Genomic DNA, 24,848 nt, shown 5'->3' on the forward strand with positions numbered 1-24,848 from the left:
GCAGGCTGTGAACCTGAAAGCCAGCGGCCGTCGCCCGTGGGGAAAGTGTACCCCTCCCGCCAGGGGAAGAAACGCGGGAAGCCGCCATTAGGCGGAGAAGAAGACAGAAGCGGGGAACCGCCATTGAAGTGGGCGGGGAGAGAAGATAAGCGCGGGAAACCGCCATTTTCGCGGGAACCGCCATCTTGGGAAAAAAAAATATAAAAGAAAATTTAAAGAAATAATTCGTGGTGTTATCAGGAAGAGAGGAAGATGCCTAAGCGTGGTAACATCAACGATTTTAATTCCGAGGTAGAAGACTGGGCCACGTATGTGGAACGCATTGAGATCTATTGTGAGGCCAATAAAATAGAAGAAGATGACAAAGCTATAACCTTGCTAAACTCGATGGGCGCGAAGACATACGGGCTCTTGAAGCATCTACTAGCACCAGCTAAACCGGCGGATCAGACTTTCGATGATATTGTGACTGTTCTGAAGGATCACTTGAACCCCACACCGTTGATGTTGGCGGAACGATTCAAATTCTATGCGAGAACGCAAAGGAAAGACGAAAGCAACGCAGAATACTTGGTCGAACTGCGTAGACTAGCGAAACACTGCCAGTTTGGAGGGAATCTGACAGAGGCATTGCGAGACAAATTCGTGTGCGGAATGTCGAAGGAAGAAACACAAAAACGACTGCTCGAAGAGAACGATCTTACACTTGTGAAGGCTGTCCTTATTGCTGCATCGAACGAAGCCGCAGCGAAAGGAACAGCGGAAATGCAGCTAAAGGCAGCGGCACTCAGGGTGCAGCAAATTACTTCGGGTACAATGAAATGCTATCGTTGTGGGAAGACAACACACGACCAGAACCAATGCTGGTTTAAAAACCAGGAATGTAGGAAATGTGGCAAGCTCGGTCACATAGCTAAGGTATGCCGGTCAGGAAAGAAGACCAACAATAATGAGTCACCACAAAAGAGGTACAGAAAGGTACATGAGGTGACTAGGAAGAGTCCGGAAGAACAGAATTCGGACTCACACTCCAACTGCAAGGAACTGGATAGTCTGAGAATTCACAATGTGAGTAATGAAGCTGACCGACAAGCTATCTGGATCACACTACAGATTGCAAAAGTCCAAGTGAAAATGGAAGTGGACACCGGATCGGCGTTGACGGTCATGAATAAGCATGATTATAAAAAGTTATTCAAGCATATTCCCCTACGGGATACGGAACTAGTATTGAAGACATACACGGGGCACAAAGTATACCCCATCGGAAAGATAGAAGTCAAGGTGAGATACAAGGACAAAGAGCACCAAAGGATGGACCTGTATGTGTTGCCTGAGGGAGGTCCACCACTTCTGGGACGGGAGTGGATCAGGAAAATAAAGATAGACTGGCATTCACTAAACACCATGACGGTAGATTCCGGAAAGGAAGATGTCAAACCTGAACGGTTGTCCAGAATATTAGACGAAGCTAAAGAGGTATTCCAGCAAGGACTGGGAACACGGCGAGGAATTAAAGCAAAGGTTAAGATTGCAGAACATGCAAGCCCAAAATTTTTCAAAGCCAGATCGGTACCTTACGCGATACGACCTGCTGTGGAGGCAGAACTGGAAGAACTTGAACGATCAGGGGTACTGTCAAAAGTGGACTGGAGTGAGTGGGCCACGCCCATTGTTCCCGTCATGAAGTCTTCACCAAGTAACAAGCCAGGGGGACCGGGGAAGGTCCGCATCTGCGGAGACTTCAAGATCACAGTGAATCCGATGCTTCACACGGTACAATACCCGCTTCCGCGGATTGAAGATATCTTTGCTTCGTTGGCTGGAGGGAAACACTTCACCAAGATAGACCTGGCACAGGCATACTTACAGGTGGAAGTCGAGGAAGAGTCGCGTCAGTACCTCACCATCAACACACACAGAGGCTTGTATCGTTATAATAGACTGGTTTTTGGGGTAGCTTCGGCTCCAGCAATTTGGCAGAAGGTCATGGAGCAGGTATTACAAGGAATTCCAAGCATGCAGTGTTACTTAGACGATATCCTGATTACGGGAGACGACGAGGAAGAACACCTCACAAATTTGAAACTGGTGCTCACTAGGTTGAAGGAATATGGCCTTCGAGTTAATCGCAAGAAATGTGAGTTCTTCCAAAAACGGATCTCGTACTGCGGTCATGTCATTGACCGAGAGGGGCTGCACAAGTCACCTGACAAGATAGAAGCTGTCGTGAAGGCCCCCGCTCCGGAAAACGTATCACAGTTAAGATCATACTTGGGGTTGATTAATTATTATCACAAGTTTCTGCCGAATCTATCCACGGTGCTGCATCCGCTGAATGCTCTGTTGCGGAAAGAAGTACCATGGAAGTGGAGTGAGGAATGTAAAAAGGCCTTTCGCAGAAGCAAGGCGTTGATTACCTCTGAAGAAGTGTTGGCTCATTTCAACCCAACGTTACCTCTTCGTCTAGCTTGTGATGCTTCCCCCTATGGAATTGGAGCAGTACTTTCACACAAGTTACCAAATGGCTCGGAAAGGCCAGTGGCATTCGCGTCCCGATCATTGACCTCCGCAGAGCGAAATTATGCTCAAATAGATAGGGAGGCCCTCAGCCTTGTGTGGGGCGTAAAGAAATTCAATCATTACCTGCAGGCAAGAAGTTCACATTACTGACAGACGACCAGCCGTTGGTGTCCATATTCAACCCTAACAAGGCCGTTTCCACCATGACAGCGCAAAGGTTACAGAGGTGGTCCGTGTTACTTGGGGCACACCAATATGACATCGAATACAAAAGGTCCAAACAGCATGGAAATGCTGATGGGTTATCGCGCTTGCCATTGCCGATAGTAGAAGAAGCGACTACAGTGGACCCGGTAGAGATGTTCCACTCATCCATAGTGGAATGTCTACCAGTAACAAATTCGATGATTGAAAACGAAACGAGAAATGACCCGACTCTCTCACGAGTCTATGATTTAACGGTGGAGGGATGGCCAGCACAGGGCAAACCAACGCTGCCAGCATTTTCGCAGAGAAAAGAACAGCTGTCAATGTGTCAAGGAACCCTGATGTGTGGATCTAGAGTGGTGATTCCACCCAAACTTCAACAGAAGGTGTTAAAGGAGCTGCACGAGGGACATCTGGGTGGAGTGAAAATGAAGAACCTAGCAAGAGCGTTTGTGTGGTGGCCAGGCATTGATGGGGACATCGAAGAAATCACTAAGAGCTGTCTAGGATGCCAGAAGGTCCAAAACGCGCCACCACAGGCTCCTCTGCATCCATGGGAGTGGCCCTCATCTCCTTGGCAAAGGGTACACATCGACTTTGCTGGTCCATTTATGGACTCAATGTTTCTAATAGCGGTGGATGCACACTCCAAGTGGCCGGAGGTAATAAAGATGTCCACCACCACCACGGAAAAAACCATCACAGTGTTAAGGACCATGTTTGCTAGGAATGGGCTGCCGGAACAGATCTGTTCTGATAATGGACCGCAATTTGTGTCCGAAGAATTCAAGAAATTCTTAAAGAGCAATGGGGTTAAGCACTACACGTCAGCCCCATACCATCCCGCCTCCAATGGATTGGCTGAAAGGTTTGTCCAGACCTTCAAGAAGGCCATAAAGGCCATGGGTAATGAAGCCATTAACTTACAACATAAGGTGGATAGCTTCTTGTTGGCGTACAGGAATGCAACACATGCGGTCACAAATCAAACTCCCGCCATGATGTTTTTTAATAGACGGCTAAGATGCCGGCTGGATTTGCTTAAGCCAAACGTCAGAAGGGACGTAGAGAACCGACAATTCCAGGGCATGAATGAAAGGCCAACTAGATCTTTTCAGATAGGTCAACAAGTTTTGGCCCGGGACTACCGTACCGAGAAATGGCAGCCTGGAACTATTGGAAAAAGGCTAGGGCCGTTGATGTATACGGTGGACATTGGGGACAGTATAATAAGGCGCCATGTTGACCAGATCATAGGGTCAGCCACAAATGGCCAACCTACTCCATCACCTTACACGGTTAATGTTGAGGCAGAGATACCCAGAACACCTACCTCCGATCTGGTAATACTGGAATCAGATGAACCTGACACTGTCCTTCAAGCCGAATCGACCTTGCCAGAAGCACCTACTACCCCGCCAGGTGTTACGACACCACCGAGGCGTTATCCGGACAGAGTCCGGAAACCTCCAGAGAGACTGAATCTGTGAACTGTCTTGCATAAAGTTGTATATATGTTATAATGTATGTTTAATGGGGAATCAGTATGTTGTAAGCTAAAAAGGGAGGATTGTAGTGTATGTACCCGTCTACCTTTAAGAGAACTACTTTAGGTGTTGCACTACTTTGTTGGCTTCTGTATACTGTAATACCGACGGTGACCACACCGGTATATAAGTGCTGTGTCAGGATTTATTGGGCAGATTCGCCCTGACCTTCGAATAGTAAAGTCCTGTTTTAAGTTACTCTGGTAGTCTGTGTATTAATTAACTAAACAACCCACAGACTTTACAGTCATAGTGCGGTTTTGTCTTTTCGAGAAGCTCTGCACTACTGTAAAAACATTGAGGTGTGGGAAATAATTGCCTGGTAATCTTCACTAATAGCCCACGTGCTATGTACTCCCAGTGATATGAGGGGCTGACTCATATTACACATATACCACACGTACCCAAGGCTCGTATTAATCTGTAAAGCTTTGGCCAGCATCTTTGCTCCAGTGTCTCCCATGGCATTGCCACTGATATCAATCTTTTTCAAGCAGGTGTTGCTGCCCAGAGCATTAATGAGAACATTGGTTCCAGATTTTAATCGTGAATCAGCAACTGACAGTGACTGCAGGGGCTAAAAAAAAAGCAGAATAGGTTATTTGTTTTTTTAATTACATTTTGTAAGGTGCATTTATCACATTTTCTTTGCCTCCCTACACCACACATCATTCACAGCTAAATGGGAAAGCAAGTTGCTTAGTCATAGGCTTCAGCCAGTGTCATTCTGTGACCAGCTGCTAAGAGAAGACACTACTCTCTCCTTGCCAAGAAGGGCCTGCCCTCCACTTGTGCCTCCCTCTGGCAGCACAATGGAGATTGGGAATTTACTCTGTGAGGAATCTGGGGTGCAAGCCCTGACCTACACTTCCATGGAGCAGTAAATTAGAATGTTGACAGTTCCACACCACTTACCAACGAAGTAAAGTCATACTATTGTCTTAAATATCAATCACTTATAAAATCAATCCAAGTCTTCTCAATTTGGGTGATATTTAGCCAACAACCCCAATCTGAGCTGTGCATTGAGATATCTGGAAGCAGACCCAGTTGAGCCTCTCAAACCAAAGCTTCAATTGGGATCTCCAAAACATAGGACAATTCTTTTTTTTTTAAGAAGTATTTGTTATTTCCTTGCTAGAAGATATTGTGAACCTGCAAGTGGAAGCTTTCACCAAAGATCCTGAAACCATTTGCAAAGTGTCTTTCCTTTCAGGGTGTAATTCTATCTGGATCCAAGCTGAGAATGGCTACTTAAACACATATCACGGTATCAGATTAACGGAAACTCAAGGAAAAGCACCTCATCTTTTGATTAGGCACTTTGCAGCCATCTGGCCTCAACATTTAGTTCAACAACTTCCGATCATAACCACCACTTCCATTTTCTCAGACAACAGGTGCTGGTAATGGTTCTGCTATAACCATTTACACCTTCTCTAGGCCCATCTTTTAAGAACATAAGAACATAAGAAATAGGAGCAGGAGTAGGCCAATCGGCCCCTCGAGCCTGCTCCGCCATTCAATAAGATCATGGCTGATCTGACCCTAACCACCAATCAACTATCACAGAACCATCTCCTGAATCTAACAGAATTAGACACACGAAATAGGAGCAGGATCAGGCTACACGGCCCCTGGGCCTGCTCCGCTACCCACAGGGCCATGACCATTTCGAACCTAGACTCATGTCCAAATTTCTGCCCGCTCCCCGTAACCCTTAATTCCCTTTACTTCTAGGAAACTGTCTATTTCTGTTTTAAATTTATGTAACGATGTAGCTTCTACAGCTTTTTGGGGCAGCATATTCCATGGACCTACCACCCTCTGAGTGAAGTAGTTCCTCCTCATCTCAGTTTTGAAAGAGCAGCCCCTTATTCTAAGACTATGCCCCCAAGTTCTAGTTTCACCCATCATCGGGAACATCTTCCCCGCATCCACCCGATCCAACCCCTTCACAATCTTATATGTTTCAATAAGATCGCCTCTCATTCTTCTGAACTCCAATGAGTAGAGTCCCAATCTACTCAACCTCTCCTCATATGTCCATCCCCTCATCCCCGGGATTAACCAAGTGAACCTTCTTTGTACTGACTCGAGAGCAAGTATGTCCTTTCTTAAGTATGGACACCAAAACTGTACGCAGTATTCCAGGTGCAGTCTCACCAATACCTTGTACAACTGAAGCAATACCTCCCTATTTTTATATTCTATCCCCCTAGCAATGAAATCCAACATTCCATTGGCCTTCTTAATCACTTGCTGCACCTGCATACTAACCTTTTGAGTTTCATGCACCAGGACCCCCAGATCCCTTTGTACTTCAGTACTTTCCAGTTTCTTGCCATTAAGATAATAACTTGCTCTACGATTTTTCCTGCCAAAGTGCATAACCTCACACTTTCCAGTATTGTATTCCATCTGCCAAATCTCTGCCCACTTACTTAGCCTGTCTATGTCCCGTTGCAGGTTTTTTATGTCCTCCTCACTCACTACTTTCCCTCCCATCTTAGTATCATCTGCAAACTTTGATATGTTACACTCGGTCCCCTCCTCCAAATCGTTAATATAGATTGTAAAGAGTTGGGGACCCAGCACTGACCCCTGCGGAACACCACTAGTTACTGATTGCCAGTCTGAGAATGAACCATTTATCCCAACTCTCTGCCTTCTGTTAGATAGCCAATGCTCTATCCATGCCAGAATATTACCCCTAATCCCGTGATTTTTTTATCTTAAGCAATAATCTTTTGTGTGGCACCTTGTCAAATGCCTTTTGGAAGTCTAAATACACTAAGTCCACTGGTTCACCTTTATCCACCCTATATGTTACTTCCTCAAAGAACTCCAGCAAATTTGTCAAACATGACTTCCCCTTCATAAAACCATGCTGACTTTGTCTTATTAAATTATGATTATCCAAATGTCCTGTTACTGTCTCCTTAATAATGGACTCCAAAATTTTACCTACCACAGATGTTAGGCTAACCGGTCTATAGTTTCCAGCCTTCTGTCTACTGCCCTTTTTAAATAAGGGTGTTACATTAGCAGTTTTCCAGTCTGCCGGGACCTTTGCCGAGTCCAGGGAGTTTTGGAAAATTATTACCAATGCATCCACAATCCCTACCGCCACTTCCCTCAAGACCCTAGGATGTAAGCCATCAGGTCCAGGTGATTTATCCGCCTTGAGTCCCATTATTTTACCGAGTACCACTTCCTTAATGATTTTGATCGTGTTTAGCTCCTCCCCCCCTTTAGCCCCCTGTTTGTCCAGTGTTGGGATATTCTTAGTGTCTTCTACTGTAAAGACTGATATAAAATATTCATTCAGTGTTTTTGCCATCTCCATATTTCCCACCATTAATTTCCCGGTCTCATCCTCTAAGGGACCAACATTTACTTTAGCCACCCTTTTCCTTTTTATATAACTATAAAAAAAACTCTTACTATCTGTTTTTATAGTTTTTGCTCATTTACTTTCATAATCTTTTCCACCCTCTTTTCCCTTGCACCATCATTTATTTTGTCATTTAATCACTTCTGTCCTCTTCCCTATCACAGACCTTCCCTTTTGTTCTTTCCTTCTCCTCTTCCCCTTTTTCCTGGCTCTGTACTTGCTTATAAACTGTTAAATATCTAACTTCTTCCAGTTCTGACGAAAGGTCATTGACCTGAACCGTTAACTCAGTTTCTCTCTCCACAGATGCTGCCTGAGCTGCTGAGTATTTCCAGCATTTTCTGTTTTTATTTCACCATATCAACTTCAGTTATTTTACTTGACGATAATAAACTTACACACTCTTCGTCCTGGATGAGTTGGACAATCCTGTGAAGAATATCAGCCAAGGCTCTGAAAATATTAACAAGGCGTAAGGCTATTGGTTCACATTAGTGAAGAACATGGGCAGAAACTTTTTTTAAAAAATGAACAAACATGTAAACCTGTCACTGTGTCTGCACTTACTTCGACTTTATGTTGAAATTCTTGCCAAGTGCTACATGTCGGATGGATTTACTTCTTCCAATAGACAAGACCAATGTCACCATGTCAGAGTCAAACCCTGCAAAAGAGGGAAAGCATAAATTAAACACCATCATCCCCTTGTCCCAGTCAAATTACATCTGTGGAGAGTCACCTACCGTTGTCTGATAAATCCAAGCTACTGATGGTGTTGGCATCAATAATGTGATCCTGGATCACCTGAGCACCTGCTGATCTCAACTACACAGGAAACAAAGGGAAGAGGTTTGTTTTAAAATACTGCGGCCACTTCAACCTGTCAATAGGCATCCTAGGCTGCACATGCCCTACTGGTCTGCACCGCCCAGTGGAGTTGAGAGCCGATGACCCATCCAGGCTGTTAAGAGGGAGGCAATAGCTGGGGACCACTTATTCCCGCAGGGAAGGAATGAAACCTGAAGGTGATTCCCTTTCCCTCTGAGATACTCTCTTAAATCTCAGCAGGGGTCGCAGCCCAAGAACTGCTGGAGAGAGGGGACACAAATAAAATAATTACAAAATGAGAGTGTGGAAGTGAGAGAAATGTTTTCCTTTTATTTTATTTTTAAAATTTATTCCAAAATGAGTTAAGGTTCTGCATCCCCACATCAGGCTGGCCTCCCGGTCAGGAACATGAGCTGCTTTTATTTTGGGCTAAGTGCCAATCTAATGCTGCTGGCTCCTGATCCATAGGTCTCATACAGCCAGCGGCAACTCTAATGTGAACTTGCTGAATTTGCTCAGGTCGGTGACTGGAAGGTTCTTCTGAAGCATCTCCATCGCAGTATGTAATGCTTTACCGGGCTTCCTGGTGGCAGGTCATATATCGCCCCTCACCCAATGCTGTTTTTAAAACCAGCAACTTAGGAAGTGTGAAAAGGGTGACATACCCTTGTGAGGCACCATGTGACCTCTGCTCAGCAAATCCCCACAAAGGCATTACTGGGGTCAAGGGCGCACCATATGAGAAATTTAATGTAAACAAGAGACTGCCTGCGCTAATGAAACTGTATTTGTGGAATTCACGTTTCAAAGCCGAGCATTTCCGTGATTTACTTTAGCGGGTTGTTAATTATGTAGAAAAACAAGTATTCTTCTGCCTTTTTGTTAAAAGGGTTAGCTCACATATCTGCCCAACTGGTTTCTGTACTTCCTTTCAGATTTGACAGGGTTGCCAATTGGTAACAATGGACCCTCTACAGAAAATACTGGATCATGATCTGAGAGCACAGCTTTCTGCTCATTACCTCACAGTTACTAAGATCCAGGTGTACGTCACAGATGTGAGTGTTACAGGCCAGGCCCTGAAGAATGGCTCTGTAGAGTAAAAAAAAGAGACTATTAACAAAACAAATTGCCATTGAATATCATACAGACTCAATCTAAGCACTGTATGAGAAAAGAGCAGGTATGTTATTATAAATGTCTCCTGGAGCTTGCTTGATTGGCTTTGGCCGTCAAATTGGAATTTTCCAGTTTGTTCCTAAATTGGCCTCACTTTTACCTCTTTTTTTGGCTCTCTCAGAAAATTGCGTGTGTGCATGTGCATTTGGTTGGGGGAGCTGGGGGGTGGTGGTGATTGTGTTCAGAATCCACCCCTTGCCAGGATGAGTTGGGCTTGATGGATTGGCTGAACTTTACCTGTCCTTCTTTTCATATGTTCATATTATGCTGACGTCAGTAGAATGGGAGCCAGATGTTGCAGTTACATATTAGGGCTGATTGCCCGATTATACATTGCTGTGAGTTTAATTGCTGCTGTGATCTAACTGAGGTATTTAAAATGATAAAAGGGATTCTATAGGATAGATACAGAAACGATGTCCTCTGGTGGGGGAATCCAGAATAAGGAGGCATAATCTTAGATTTGTGCCACTGGCCAGGAGTGGGGGGAGCACTGGGCCGGAGTGGGGAGGGCTGCTGTGCCGGAGTGTGGAGGGCTGTTGGGCCGGAGTGGGGAGGGCTGTTGGGCCGGAGTGGGGAGGGCTGCTGGGCCGGAGTGGGGAGGGCTGCTGGGCTGGAGTGGGGAGGACTGCTGGGATGGAGTGGGGAGGGCTGCTGGGAAGGAGTGGGGAGGGCTGCTGGGACAGAGTGGGGAGGGCTGCTGGGACAGAGTGAGGAGGGCTGCTGGGACGGAGTGGGGAGGGCTGCTGGGACGGAGTGGGGAGGGCTGCTGGGATGGAGTGGGGAGGGCTGCTGGGACGGAGTGGGGAGGGCTGCTGGGATGGAGTGGGGAGGGCTGCTGGGACGGAGTGGGGAGGGCTGCTGGGATGGAGTGGGGAGGGCTGCTGGGACGGAGTGGGGAGGGCTGCTGGGACGGAGTGGGGAGGGCTGCTGGGACGGAGTGGGGAGGGCTGCTTGGACGGAGTGGGGAGGGCTGCTGGGACGGAGTGGGGAGGGCTACTGGGATGGAGTGGAGAGAGCTGCTGGGACGGAGTGGGGAGGGCTGCTGGGATGGAGTGGAGAGGGCTGCTAGGACGGAGTGGGGAGGGCTGCTGGGACGGAGTGGGGAGGGCTGCTGCGACGGAGTGGGGAGGGCTGCTGGGATGGAGTGGGGAGGGCTGCTGGGCCAGAGTGGGGAGGGCTCCTGGGCCAGAGTGGGGAGGGCTGCTGTGTTGGAGTGGGCGAGAGTGGGGGAGGCTAGGCGGGAATGGGGTTCACTGGGCGGGAGTGGGAGGGTGCTGAGTGGGAGGGGGGGCACTGGGCGAGAGTGGGGGTGGCTGGGTGGAAGTGGGAGGGTGCTGGGCGTGAGTGGGTGGGGTGGGTGGTGGAGTGCTGGGCAGGCGAGGGGGACTGCAGTTAGCCACAGCCTAAATTATGGAGGAAAAAAAATGAGTTTGCAACAGCCCAGCGAGTTGGTTCTGATGTATGATATTTTAGCTGTTGCAGTGATCTGTGTCCATTGGACATTGTTGGCCGTGTTGCTGCTGTTGGAAGTTTCTCTGCATTAACGGAGGGAGAGAGAAAACGGGGAACTACAGACCTGTTAACCTCACATCAGTAGTTGGGAAAATGCTGGAATCTATTATAAAGGATGCAATAACTGGGCACTTAGAAACTAATAGTAAGGTTGGGCAGAGTCAACATGGATTTATGAAAGGGAAATCCTGTTTGACAAACCTACTGGAATTCTTTGAGGATGTAACTATGTGGAGTAGACAAAGGGGAACTGGTAGATGTGGTGTATTTGGATTTTCAGAAGGCCTTCGATAAGGTCCCACACGAGAGGTTGGTGAACAAAATTAGGGCACATGGAATTGGGGGTAATATACTAGCATGGATTGAGAATTGGTTAACAGACAGAAAACAAAGAGTAGGGGTAAACGGGTCTTTTTCAGGATGGCAGGCTGTGACTAGTGGGGTACCGTTAGGATCAGTGCTTGGGCCCCAGCTATTCACAATCTATATCAATGATTTGGATGAGGGGACTAAATGTAACATTTCTAAATTTGCTGTTGATACAAAGCTAGGTGGCAGTGTCAGTTCTGAAGAAGATGTGAAAAGACTTCAGGGGGATCTCGACAGGCTCAGTGAGTGGGCGAGAACATGGCAGATGGAATATAATGTGGATAAATGTGAAGTTATCCACTTTGGTAGAAAAAACAGAAAGGCAGAGTATTTCCTAAATGGTGAAAGATTGGGGAATGCAGATGCTTAAAGGGACCTGGGTGTCCTTGTACATGAGTCACTGAAAGTGACTGTGCAGGTGCAGCAAGCCATTAGGAAGGCAAATGGTATGCTGGCCTTCATTACAAGAGGATTTGAGTACAAGAGTAAAGAAGTCTTACTCCAATTATATAGGGCCTTGGTGAGACCACACCTGGAGTACTGTGTACAATTTGGTCTCCTTACCCAAGGAAGGATATACTTGCCATAGAGGGAGTGCAACGAAGGTTCACGAGATTGATTCCTGGGATGGTGGGACTGTCATACGAGAAGAGATTGAGTAAACTAAGTCTGTATTCTCTTGAATTCGGAAGAATGAGAGGGGATCCCATTGAAGCATATAAAATTATTACAGGGCTTGATAGGGTGGATGCTGGGAGAATGTTTCCCTTGGCTGGGTGTCTAGAACCAGGGGCCACAGCCTCAGGATAAAGGGTAGGCCATTCACGACTGAGATGAGAAGAAATTTCTTCACACAGAGGGTGGTGAATCTTTGGAATTCTCTATCACAGAGGGCTGTGGCGGCTCAGTCATTGGGTATATTCAAAACAGAAGTCGATAGATTTCTGACTAGTAAGGGCAACAAGGGATATGGCGATAGGGCCGGTGAATGGAGTTGAGGCAGAAGATCAGCCATGATCTCATTGAATGGGGGAGCAGGGTCGAAGGGCCGAATGGCCTACTCCTGCTCCTATTTCTTATGTTCTTATTAGCTCGTGTCTTGTTGCATCAACAACCTTTCCATGTTGGGGGTGAAATTGGTCTTCGCCGGTAGCATGAATGGACTCTCGGCCAATCGGCAGCCTGTTTTACACCATGCCTGATTTTCTTTTACATGAAGATGTGCGGGTTAGGTTGATTGGCTATGATAAATTGACCCTTAGTGTTAGGGGGATTAAATACGTGGGGTTACGGGGATAGGGTGGGATATGTGTTGGTGTTGGTGTAGGGGTTATGGGGATCGGGTGGGATATGTGTCGGTGCAGGCTCGATGGGCCGAAATGGCCTCTATCTGCACTGTGGGGTTTCTGTGGTTTCTGTGGTTTCTGTGGAACTTCAATGGAAAATAAATTTGAATGTGGTGTGAAACAAACAGCTGATTCGCTATCACCCAGTTTGCACTACTGGTGAAGATCAATTCCACTCCCTTCACCTCAAGGTCAGAAATAAAACAGTTGGAATAACTGGGCTTCTTTACACTTTGTTAAAAAAAAATTGCTCAGTTGTGATTTGTCAGTGTCAAAGTGTGATGTCTGGAGTTTAAAGGACACTCTCAAAATCTTTATACCTTTAGATTGCAAAGGGTTCTTATCCAAAGTTTAAAAACAAATAGTTCTTCTGCAACCATCCAGGACAAAGCAGCCCGCTTAATTGACACCCCATTCACCACCTTAAATATTCACTCCCTTCACCACCGGTGTACTGTGGCTGCAGTGTGTACCATCTACAAGATGCACTGCAGCAACTCGCCAAGGCTTCTTCAGCAGCACCTCCCAAACCCACGACCTCTTCCACCTAGAATGACAAGCGCAGCAGGCGCATGGGAACACCACCACCTGCAAGTTCCCCTCCAAGTCACACACCATCCTGATTTGGAAATATATTGCCGCTCCTTCATTGTCACTGGGTCAAAATCCTGGAACTCCCTCCCTAACAACACTGTGGGAGTACCTTCACCACACGGACTGCAGCGGTTGAAGAAGGCAGCTCACCACCACCTTCTGAAGGGCAGTTAGGGATGGGCAATAAATGCTGGCCTTGTCAGCGATGCCCACATCCCAGGAATTAATTTAAAAAACCTGTGTTCCTTGCATCTAGTTACAGTGTTATCTGCAGGCTCCACCTGTAGAATGGAAACTCCCAGCCAAGTGAGTGCATTAAAACAACAGGTTCTAGTCAGTGACCTTTCTATAAACTGCTGTTGTATATTCTGCAAAAATATTTTCTCACTACAGAACCTGAGATTGTTAGGAAAATGACTTTACCATTAAAAAGCAAACAGGATTTCTCAATATGTTCTAAAAGTAATAAAACGGTGACATAGTAGCAGATTCAGCATTTGCAGCTTAGACAGACCCCTTCCCCACTCTTCAAATAACACAAGTATTTCCATTGTCTGGTTTTGCACCTGCTGTTAAAATTGCTGTAAAAATACATGCCAATGGTTAGCATGTTTTGAAAGCAAGCCAGAGACTTCAAAATAGGGAACTAACAGGGCTTGGAAACATTGATGTAACCTTGTCAGAGTGTGCCAATTGTCGCTGAAACTGGGAGTGCATTGCTGTACTCTCTCCAGTCACTGTTCTGTACCTTGCTGTACTCTCTCCAGTCACTGTTCTGTACCTTGCTCTACTCTCTCCAGTCACTGTTCTGTACCTTGCTGTACTCTCTCCAGTCACTGTTCTGTACCTTGCTGTACTCTCTCCAGTCACTGTTCTGTACCTCGCTGTACTCTCTCCAGTCACCGTTCTGTACCTTGCTGTACTCTCTCCAGTCACTGTTCTGTACCTTGCTGTACTCTCTCCAGTCATGGTTCTGTACCTTGCTGTACTCTCTCCAGTCATTGTTCTGTACCTTGATGTACTGTCTCCAGTCACACTTCTGTACCTTGCTGTACTCTCTCCAGTCACTGTTCTGTACCTTGCTGTACTCTCTCCAGTCGCTGTTCTGTACCTTGCTGTACTCTCTCCAGTCACTGTTCTGTACCTTGCTGTACTCTCTCCAGTCATGGTTCTGTACCTTGTTGTACTCTCTCCAGTCACTGTCCTGTACCTTGATGTACTTTCTTCAGTCGCTGTTCTGTACCTTGCTGTACTCTCTCCAGTCGCTGTTCTGTATCTTGCTGTACTCTCTCCAGTCACTGTCCTGTACCTTGCTTTACTCTCTCCAGTCCTGGTTCTGTACCTTGCTGTACTCTCTCCAGTCACTGTTCTGTACCTTGCTGTACTCTCTCCAGTCATGGTTCTGTACCTTGCTGTACTCTCTCCAGTCGTTGTTCTGTACCTTGCTGTACTCTTTCCAGTCACTGTTCTGTACCTTGCTGTACTCACGCCAGTCACTGTTCTGTACCTTGCTGTACTCTCTCCAGTCACTGTTCTGAACCTTGCTGTACTCTCTCCAGTCACTGTTCTGTAACTTGCTGTACTCTCTCCAGTCACTGTTCTGTACCTTGCTGTACTCTCTCCAGTCGCTGTTCTGTACCTTGCTGTACTCTCTCCAGTCACTGTTCTGTACCTTGCTGTACTCTCTCCAGTCGCTGTTCTGTACCTTGCTGTACTCTCTCCAGTCACTGTTCTGTACCTTGCTGTACTCTCTCCAGTCACTGTTCTGTACCTTGCTGTACTCTCTCCAGTCGCTGCTCTGTACCTTGCTGTACTCTCTCCAGTCATGGTTCTGTACCTTGCTGTACTCTCTCCAGTCACTGTTCTGTGCCTTGATGTACTCTTTCCAGTCGCTGCTCTGTACCTTGCTGTACTCTCTCCAGTCACTGTTCTGTATCTTGCTGCACTCTCTCCAGTTGCTGTTCCGTACCTTGCTGTACTCTCTCCAGTCATGGTTCTGTACCTTGCTGTACTCTCTCCAGTCACTTTTCTGTACCTTGCTGTACTCTCTCCAGGCGCTGCTCTGTACCTTGCTGTACTCTCTCCAGTCGCTGTTGTGCACCTTGCTGTACTCTCTCCAGTCACTGTTCTGTACCTTGCTGTACTCTCTCCAGTCACAGTTCTGTACCTTTCTGTACTCTCTCCAGTCACTGTGCTGAAATCTTGCTGTACTCTCTCCAGTCACTGTTCTGTACCTTGCTGTACTCTCTCCAGTCGCTGTTCTGTACATTGCTGTACTCTCTCCAGTCACTGTTCTGTACCTTGCAGTACTCTCTCGAGGCGCTGCTCTGTACCTTGCTGTACTCTCTCCAGTCACTGTTGTGTACCTTGCTGTACTCTCTCCAGTCACTCTTCTGTACCTTGCTGTACTCTCTCCAGTCGCTGCTCTGTACCTTGCTGTACTCTCTCCAGTCATTGCTCTGTACCTTGCTGTACTCTCTCCAGTTACTGTTCTGTACCTTGCTGTACTCTCTCCAGTCGCTGTTTTGTACCTTGCTGTACTCTCTCCAGTCACTGTTCTGTACCTTGCTGTACTCTCTCCAGTCACTGTTCTGTACCTTGCTGTACTCTCTCCAGTTATGGTTCTGTACCTTGCTGTACTCTCTCCAGTCGCTGTTCTGTACCTTGCTGTACTCTCTCCAGTCACTGTTCCATACCTTGCTGTACTCTCTCCAGCCATGGTTCTGTACATTTCTGTACTCTCTCCAGTCGCTGTTCTGTACCTTGCTGTGCTCTCTCCAGTCACTGTTCTGTACCTTGTACTCTCTCCAGTCACTGTTCTGTATCTTGCTGTACTCTCTCCAGTCACTGTTCTGTACCTTGCTGTACTCTCTCCAGTCGCTGCTCTGTACGTTGCTGCACTCTCTCCAGTCACCGTTCTGCACCTTGCTGTACTCTCTCCAATCACTGCTCTGTACCTTGCTGTACTCTCTCCAGTCACCATTCTGTACCTTGCTGTACTCTCTCCAGTCACTGCTCTGCACCTTGCTGTACTCTCTCCAGTCACTGTTTTGTACCTTGCTGTACTCTCGCCAGTCGCTGTTCTGTAGCTTGCTGTACTCTCTCCAGTCGCTGTTCTGTACCTTGCTGTACTCTCATCAGTCACTGTTCTGTACCTGGCTGTACTCTCTCCAGTCACTGTTCTGTACCTTGCTGTACTCTCTCCAGTCGCTGTTCTGTACCTTGCTGCACTCTCTACAGTCACTGTTCTGTACCTTGCTGTACTCTCTCCAGTCACTATTCTGTACCTTGCTGTACTCTCTCCAGTCACTTTTCTGTACCTTGTTGTACTCTCTCCAGCCGCTGTTCTGTACCTTGCTGTACTCTCTCCAGTCGCTGTTCTGTACCTTGCTGTACTCTCTCCAGTCACTGTTCTGTACCTTGCTGTACTCTCTCCAGTCGCTGTTCTGTACCTTGCTGTACTCTCTCCAGTCGCTGCTCTGTACCTTGCTGTACTCTCTCCAGTCATGGTTCTGTACCTTGCTGTACTCTCTCCAGCCACTGTTCTGTACCTTGATGTACTCTTTCCAGTCGCTGCTCTGTACCTTGCTGTACTCTCTCCAGTCACTGTTCTGTATCTTGCTGCAGTCTCTCCAGTTGCTGTTCTGTACCTTGCTGTACTCTCTGCAGTCGCTGCTCTGTACCTTGCTGTACTCTCTCCAGTCATGGTTCTGTATCTTGCTGTACTCTCTCCAGTCATGGTTCTGTACCTTGCTGTACGCACTCCAGTCGCTGTTCTGTACCTTGCTGTACTCTCTCCAGTCGCTGTTCTGTATCTCGCTGTACTCTCTCCAGTCGCTGTTCCGTACCTTGCTGTACTCTCTCCAGTCATGGTTTTGTACCTTGCTGTACTCTCTCCAGTCACTTTTCTGTACCTTGCTGTACTCTCTCCAGGCGCTGCTCTGTACCTTGCTGTACTCTCTCCAGTCGCTGTTGTGCACCTTGCTGTACTCTCTCCAGTCACTGTTCTGTACCTTGCTGTACTCTCTCCAGTCACAGTTCTGTAACTTTCTGTACTCTCTCCAGTCACTGTGCTGAAACCTTGCTGTACCCTCTCCAGTCACTGTTCTGTACCTTGCTGTACTCTCTCCAGTCGCTGTTCTGTACCTTGCTGTACTCTCTCCAGTCACTGTTCTGTACCTTGCAGTACTCTCTCGAGGCGCTGCTCTGTACCTTGCTGTACTCTCTCCAGTCACTGTTCTGTACCTTGCTGTACTCTCTCCAGTCACTCTTCTGTACCTTGCTGTACTCTCTCCAGTCGCTGCTCTATACCTTGCTGTACTCTCTCCAGTCATTGCTCTGTACCTTGCTGTACTCTCTCCAGTTACTGTTCTGTACCTTGCTGTACTCTCTCCAGTCGCTGTTTTGTACCTTGCTGTACTCTCTCCAGTCACTGTTCTGTACCTTGCTGTACTCTCTCCAGTCACTGTTCTGTACCTTGCTGTACTCTCTCCAGTTATGGTTCTGTACCTTGCTGTACTCTCTCCAGTCGCTGTTCTGTACCTTGCTGTACTCTCTCCAGTCACTGTTCTGTACCTTGTACTCTCTCCAGTCACTGTTCTGTATCTTGCTGTACTCTCTCCAATCACTGTTCTGAACTTGATGTACTCTCTCCAGTCACTGCTCTGTACCTTGCTGTACTCTTTCGAGTCACTGTTCTGTACCTTGCTGTACTCTCTCCAGTCGCTGCTCAGTACGTTGCTGCCCTCTCTCCAGTCACCATTCTGTACCTTGCTGTACTCTCTCCAGTCACTGCTCTGCACCTTGCTGTACTCTCTCCAGTCACTGTTCTGTACCTTGCTGTACTCTCGCCAGTCGCTGTTCTGTACCTTGCTGTACTCTCTCCAGTCACTGTTCTGCACCTTGCTGTACTCTCTCCAGTCGCTGTTCTGTACCTTGCTGTACTCTCATCAGTCACTGTTCTGTACCTGGCTGTACTCTCTCCAGTCACTGTTCTGTACCTTGCTGTACTCTCTCCAGTCGCTGTTCTGTACCTTGCTGTACTCTCTCCAGTCACTGTTCTGTACCTTGCTGTACTCTCTCCAGTCACTGTTCTGTATCTTGCTGTACTCTCTCCAGTCACTGTTCTGTACCTTGCTGTACTCTCTCCAGTCGCTGTTCTGTATCTTGCTGTACTCTCTCCAGTCACTGTTCTGTACCTTGCTGTACTCTCTCCAGTCGCTGTTCTGTACCTTGCTGTACTCTCTCCAGTCGCTGTTCTGTACCTTGCTGTACTCACTCCAGTCGCTGTTCTGTACCTTGTGTGATGAAATATTCCATTCATCACTCATCAGTATTTCTCTGCCTGTGACTGTGGTTGGTTTCAGTTTCATTTCCGTTGTATTGTACTGTGTGTAGGGCTCCGCCCATACCTGGCTCCTATGTAAGCTGGCCCAGCCTGCAGCACATCCAGTACGGCAGACCTCTGGATGGAAGATACATTCTCCTCTGTGTGTTACCTTCTAAGTCAATAAAAGCCTTGTTTTGTTTCGCTAACATCGAGTCTCGGATTTATTGAGGCACATCAATTTTATTGACTTAATTTTCAACACAATGGATCAACTCTTGAAACCCGAACGTTTGGATTTGGACCAGCATGCTTCGGACGCATCGGCACGCTTCGGACACTGGTTTATGTGTATGGAATTCTTCCTGGACAATTCCGCAGCCGTCAAAGACGCTACGGACGCTGCGAGTATGAAACTCGGAATTCTGTGGAATTGGGTAAGCCACCGGGTTTACCCCCTCATCCAAGATGCCGACACGTACCCGGCCGCCTGCGACATCTTAAAGGCGCATTACCAGCAGCCTACGAATGAGGTGTATGCTAGGCATCTGCTCGCTACTCGCGCACAGCGACCTGGGGAATCGGTGGAGGAGTTCCTAGGCACCCTGAAAACGCTTGGCAAAGACTGCAAGTGCCAAGATGTAAAAGCCGCAGTGTACACTGACGAGCTTGTTCGCGATGCCTTTATCACAGGCCTCAGCTCCACTTACATCCGGCAGAGACTGCTGGAAAAAACGGGATTGGACCTGAAACAGGCTGCGGACACAGCACGATCCCTGGATGTGGCCCAGAGAAACTCAGACGCCTACTCTTCAGCCCGCACCGTCCACGCCGCCACGTGTGCACCAAGGGCGCCGCCATCTTGGAAGGCATCTTCCCCGCCCGGCAGCCCGACACCGTCGGGGCCCCACTCTCCCCCCAGAAGCCCTACGACAGCCGCGACGCGTCGGGGACCCAACTGCTACTTCTGCGGGCAGCCGAAGCACACCAGAAACCTGTGCCCGGCAAAAGGCACCACCTGCTTTAAGTGCGGTAAGAAGGGGCACTTCGGGAAGGTGTGCAGAGGGAACCCCGCCGGAAAACCCGCCACCGCCGCGTGTGCGCTGTGGGAGCGGCCATCTTGGACGCCATCTTGCCCGACCTCATGGGGTCCGCCATCTTGTGAGCAGACAGCGTGGACGCCATCTTGTCTCAATCAGGGCCCTACAGTGGCATCGGTCACAGTGGACCAGACCAGGCCGCACCCGCTATCCAAATCAATGGTGGACATCGAGGTAAACGGGTGCAGGGTTAAATGTTTAATTGACAGTGGAAGCACGGAGAGTTTTATCCACCCTGAACTGGTACAACAACTCTCCCTAAAGGTGGTCCCTACTCGGGGTACCATCTCTATGGCTGATAAAACCCAGACATCAACCATTATGGGTTACTGCACGGTACAATTGTCCATTAACGGAACTGTATACGATAATTTTAAAGTATTAATCATGAAGAATCTATGTGCGAGCGTGATCTTGGGCCTGGATTTCCAGTGCTACCACCAAAGCATCACGCTCAATTACGGTGGGTCCCAGCCGCCCCTCACAGTGTGCGGTCTGGCTACCCTGAAGGTAAAGCCGCCTTCGCTATTCGCGAACCTTACCCCTAACTGCCGGCCAATAGCGACCAAAAGCAGGAGGTACAGCTGGGAGGACAGGCGGTTTATCGCGACCGAGGTAGACAGGCTCCTGAAAGAGCGCATTATTGAACGCAGCAATAGCCCGTGGCGCGCCCAAGTGGTGGTGGTAAGGGGTAGCGAGAAGAAACGGATGGTGATCGACTATAGCCAAACGATCAACAGGTACACCCAACTAGACGCCTACCCGCTACCCCGCATATCAGAAATGGTGAACCAAATCGCCCAATACCGGGTGTTCTCCACCATCGACCTCAAGTCAGCGTACCACCAGCTCCCTATCAGACCAGAGGACCGCCCGTACGCCGCCTTCGAGGCGAACGGACGCCTCTACCAATTCCTCAGAGTCCCCTTTGGGGTAACGAATGGGGTCTCGGTCTTCCAGAGGGAGATGGACCGCATGGTCGATGACCACCACTTGCAGGCAACCTTCCCCTACCTCGACAACGTCACCATCTGCGGTCACAACCAGCAGGATCACGACTCGAACCTCGAGAGGTTCCTGAAAACCGCACAAAAACTCAACCTCACCTACAACGAGGACAAGTGCGTTTACAACACCACGCACCTCTGCATACTAGGCAGCGTGGTGGAGAATGGGGAAATCGGACCAGACCCCGACCGATTGCGCCCCCTACGGGAGCTGCCCCTGCCCAACACTCCCAAAGCCCTGAAAAGGTGCCTGGGGTTATTTTCTTATTATTCCCAATGGGTCCCCAACTACTCCGACAAAGCCCGCCCCCTCTTGAAAGCATCCTCTTTTCCGCTCTCTGCTGAGGCCCATGCCGCCTTCAAAAGCATTAAGCAGGATATTGAGTGGGCCACGCTACAGGCAGTGGACGAGAACACTCCCTTTCAAATGGAAAGTGATGCGTCTGACTTTGCCTTGGCGGCCGCCCTCAACCAGGCGGGGCGGCCCGTAGCTTTCTTCTCGAGGACCCTCCAAGGGCCTGAGATCAGACACTTCTCCGTAGAAAAGGAGGCCCAAGCCATCGTGGAGGCAGTGCGCCACTGGCGCCACTACCTAGCCGGCAAACGTTTCACCCTACTTACCGACCAGCGGTCGGTAGCGTTTATGTTCAATAATAAACAGAGGGGGAAGATTAAAAATGATAAGATTCTTAGGTGGCGGATCGAGCTCTCCACCTTCGATTATGACATCATTTACCGGCCAGGGGCCCTTAACGAATCCCCCGACGCCCTCTCACGAGGGATGTGTGCCAGCGCCACCGGGGATCGGCTACAGACCCTCCACAATGACCTCTGCCACCCAGGGGTCACGCGGCTGTTCCACTTCATAAAGTCCCGCAACTTACCCTACTCGATTGAGGAAGTTCGGTCCCTGACCAGGAACTGTCGCACTTGCGCTGAGTGCAAGCCTCGGTTCTACCGCCCAGATAGAGCCCACTTAATCAAAGCTACACGGCCCTTTGAGCGGCTCAGCTTAGATTTCAAGGGCCCCCTCCCGTCCGTCGACCGCAATGTTTACTTCCTGAACATTGTGGACGAATACTCTCGTTTCCCATTCGCCTTCCCCTGCCCAGACATGACCAGCGCCACGGTCATTAAATGCCTCAACAGCCTGTTCTGCCTGTTCGGTATGCCGAGCTACATCCATACGGATAGGGGGGCGTCGTTCATGAGTGAAGAGTTACGCCAGTACATGCTGTCCAGGGGGATCGCCACGAGCCGTACCACCAGCTACAACCCCCGGGGTAACGGTCAAGTGGAGCGAGAGAACGGGACAGTATGGAAAGCAGTCACTCTAGCTCTAAGGACCAAAGGCCTCCCTATCTCCCGCTGGCAGGAAGTCCTCCCAGATGTGCTCCATTCGATACGGTCGCTATTGTGTACTGCCACTAATGCCACGCCTCACGAGTGAATGTTTGTCTTTCCCCGGAAATCCACCTCAGGTGTATCCATGCCGTCATGGCTCTCCATCCCAGGTCCGGTATTCGTGTGAAGGCATGTGAGGGGCCACAAGACGGACCCTCTCGTGGAGTCAGTGCACCTACTCCACGCCAACCCCCAATACGCGTATGTCCGGCACGCCGACGGAAGGGAGGACACCGTGTCCATAAAAGACGTCGCCCCAGCCGGTAACGACAACACCCACGACAACAGCAGCAACAACGACCACAGCAACTCTTACCCACCCACTACTCTTTCATCACCCCCGGAAGAACATCGACCAACGGTACCCCCACCAACTACCCCTTCAACAACCCTGGCGGCACCCCCGGCAGAGACCCAGGAGGCCACTGGGGACACCCAGCTGACACCCGCGGCACCACAACAGCCACGTCGGTCGCAGAGGACTATCAAACCCCCGAACAGACTAAATCTATAGAAGGGGTGAATGTGATGAAATATTCAATTCATCACTCATCAGTATTTCTCTGCCTGTGACTGTGGTTGGTTTCAGTTTCATTTCCATTGTATTGTACTGTGTGTAGGGCTCCGCCCATACCTGGCTCCTATGTAAGCTGGCCCAGCCTGCAGCACATCCAGTACGGCAGACCTCTGGATGGAAGATACATTCTCCTCTGTGTGTTACCTTCTAAGTCAATAAAAGCCTTGTTTTGTTTCGCTAACATCGAGTCTCGGATTTATTGAGGCACATCACCTTGCTGTACTCTCGTCAGTCACTGTTCTGTACCTTGCTGTACTCTCTCCAGTCACTGTTCTGTACCTTGCTGTACTCTCTCCAGTCGCTGTTTTGTACCTTGCTGTACTCTCTCCAGTCACTGTTCTGTACTTTGCTGTACTCTCTCCAGTCACTATTCTGTACCTTGCTGTACTTTCTCCAGTCACTTTTCTGTACCTTGCTGTACTCTCTCCAGTCGCTGCTCTGTACCTTGCTGTACTCTCTCCAGTCACTGTTCTGTAGCTTGCTGTACTCTCTCCAGTCACTGTTCTGTATCTTGCTGTACTCTCTCAAGTCATGGTTCTGTACCTTGCTGTACTCTCTCCAGTCACTGTTCTGTAACTTGCTGTACTCTCTCCAGTCGCTGTTCTGTACCTTGCTGTACTCTCTCCAGTCGCTGTTCTGTACCTTGCTGTACTCTCTCCAGTCACTGTTCTGTATCTTGCTGTACTCTCTCCAGTCACTGTTCTGTACCTTGCATCACTCTCTCCAGTTGCTGTTCTGTACCTTGCTGTACTCTCTCCAGTCACTGTTCTGTATCTTGCTGTACTCTCTCCAGTCATGGTTCTGTACCTTGCTGTACTCTCTCAAGTCACTGTACTGTACCTTGCTGTACTCTCTCCAGTCATGGTTCTGTACCTTGCTGTACTCTGTCCAGTCACTGTTCTGTACCTTGCTGTCCTCTCTCTAGTCACTGTTCTGTATCTTGCTGTACTCTCTCCAGTCATGGTTCTGTACCTTCATCTACTCTCTCCAGTCACTGTTCTGTACCTTGCTGTATTCTCTCCAGTCACTGTTCTGTACCTTGCTGTACTCTCTCCAGTCACTGTTCTTTACCTTGCTGTACTCTCTCCAGTCACTGTTCTGTACCTTGCTGTACTCTCTCCAGTCACTGTTCTGTACCTTGCTGTACTCTCTCCAGTCACTGTTCTGTATCTTGCTGTACTCTCTCCAGTCATGGTTCTGTACCTTGCTGTATTCTCTCCAGTCACTGTTCTGTACCTTGCTGTACTCTCTCCAGTCACTGTTCTGTACCTTGCTGTACTCTCTCCAGTCGCTGTTCTGTACCTTGCTGTACTCTCTACAGTCACTGTTCTGTATCTTGCTGTACTCTCTCCAGTCACTATTCTGTACCTTGCTGTACTCTCTCCAGTCACTGTTCTGTATCTTGCTGTACTCTCTCCAGTTGCTGTTCTGTACTTTGCTGTACTCTCTCCAGTTGCTGTTCTGTACCTTGCTGTACTCATTCCAGTCACTGTTCTGTATCTTGCTGTACTCTCTCCAGTCATGGTTCTGTACCTTGCTGTACTCTCGCCAGTCGCTGTTCTGTACCTTGCTGTACTCTCTCGAGTCATGGTTCTGTAGCTTGCTGTACTCTCTCCAGTCACTGTTCTGTATCTTGCTGTACTCTCTCCAGTCATGGTTCTGTACCTTGCTGTACTCTCTCCAGTCACTGTTCTGTACCTTGCTGTACTCTCTCCAGTCACTGTTCTGTACCTTGCTGTACTCTCTCCAGTCGCTGTTCTGTACCTTGCTGTACTCTCTACAGTCACTGTTCTGTATCTTGCTGTACTCTCTCCAGTCACTATTCTGTACCTTGCTGTACTCTCTCCAGTCACTTTTCTGTACCTTGCTGTACTCTCTCCAGTCGCTGTTCTGTACCTTGCTGTACTCTCTCCAGTCACTGTTCTGTAT

General features: G+C 48.5%; 1 protein-coding gene across 5 annotated transcripts in view; it reads right to left on the reverse strand.

Annotated features, from left to right (window-relative positions):
- carmil2 (capping protein regulator and myosin 1 linker 2) overlaps positions 1–24,848 on the reverse strand; it is a 314,585-nt gene that overhangs the window by 73,511 nt on the left and 216,226 nt on the right. For all 5 annotated transcript variants that reach the window (XM_085991327.1, XM_085991326.1, XM_085991329.1 and 2 more), the window contains 5 exons: positions 9,525–9,594; positions 8,418–8,499; positions 8,242–8,338; positions 8,073–8,127; positions 4,682–4,854 (listed from right to left, as the gene is read on the reverse strand). In XM_085991327.1, the coding sequence (XP_085847453.1) occupies positions 4,682–4,854; positions 8,073–8,127; positions 8,242–8,338; positions 8,418–8,499; positions 9,525–9,594 (477 nt within the window). The remainder of the gene's footprint in view (positions 1–4,681; positions 4,855–8,072; positions 8,128–8,241; positions 8,339–8,417; positions 8,500–9,524; positions 9,595–24,848) is intronic.

The sequence above is a fragment of the Somniosus microcephalus genome, chromosome 6 (genome assembly GCF_052327205.1).
Source record: "Somniosus microcephalus isolate GS21.2 chromosome 6, FLI_Smic_1.0, whole genome shotgun sequence".
Taxonomy (NCBI): domain Eukaryota; kingdom Metazoa; phylum Chordata; class Chondrichthyes; order Squaliformes; family Somniosidae; genus Somniosus; species Somniosus microcephalus.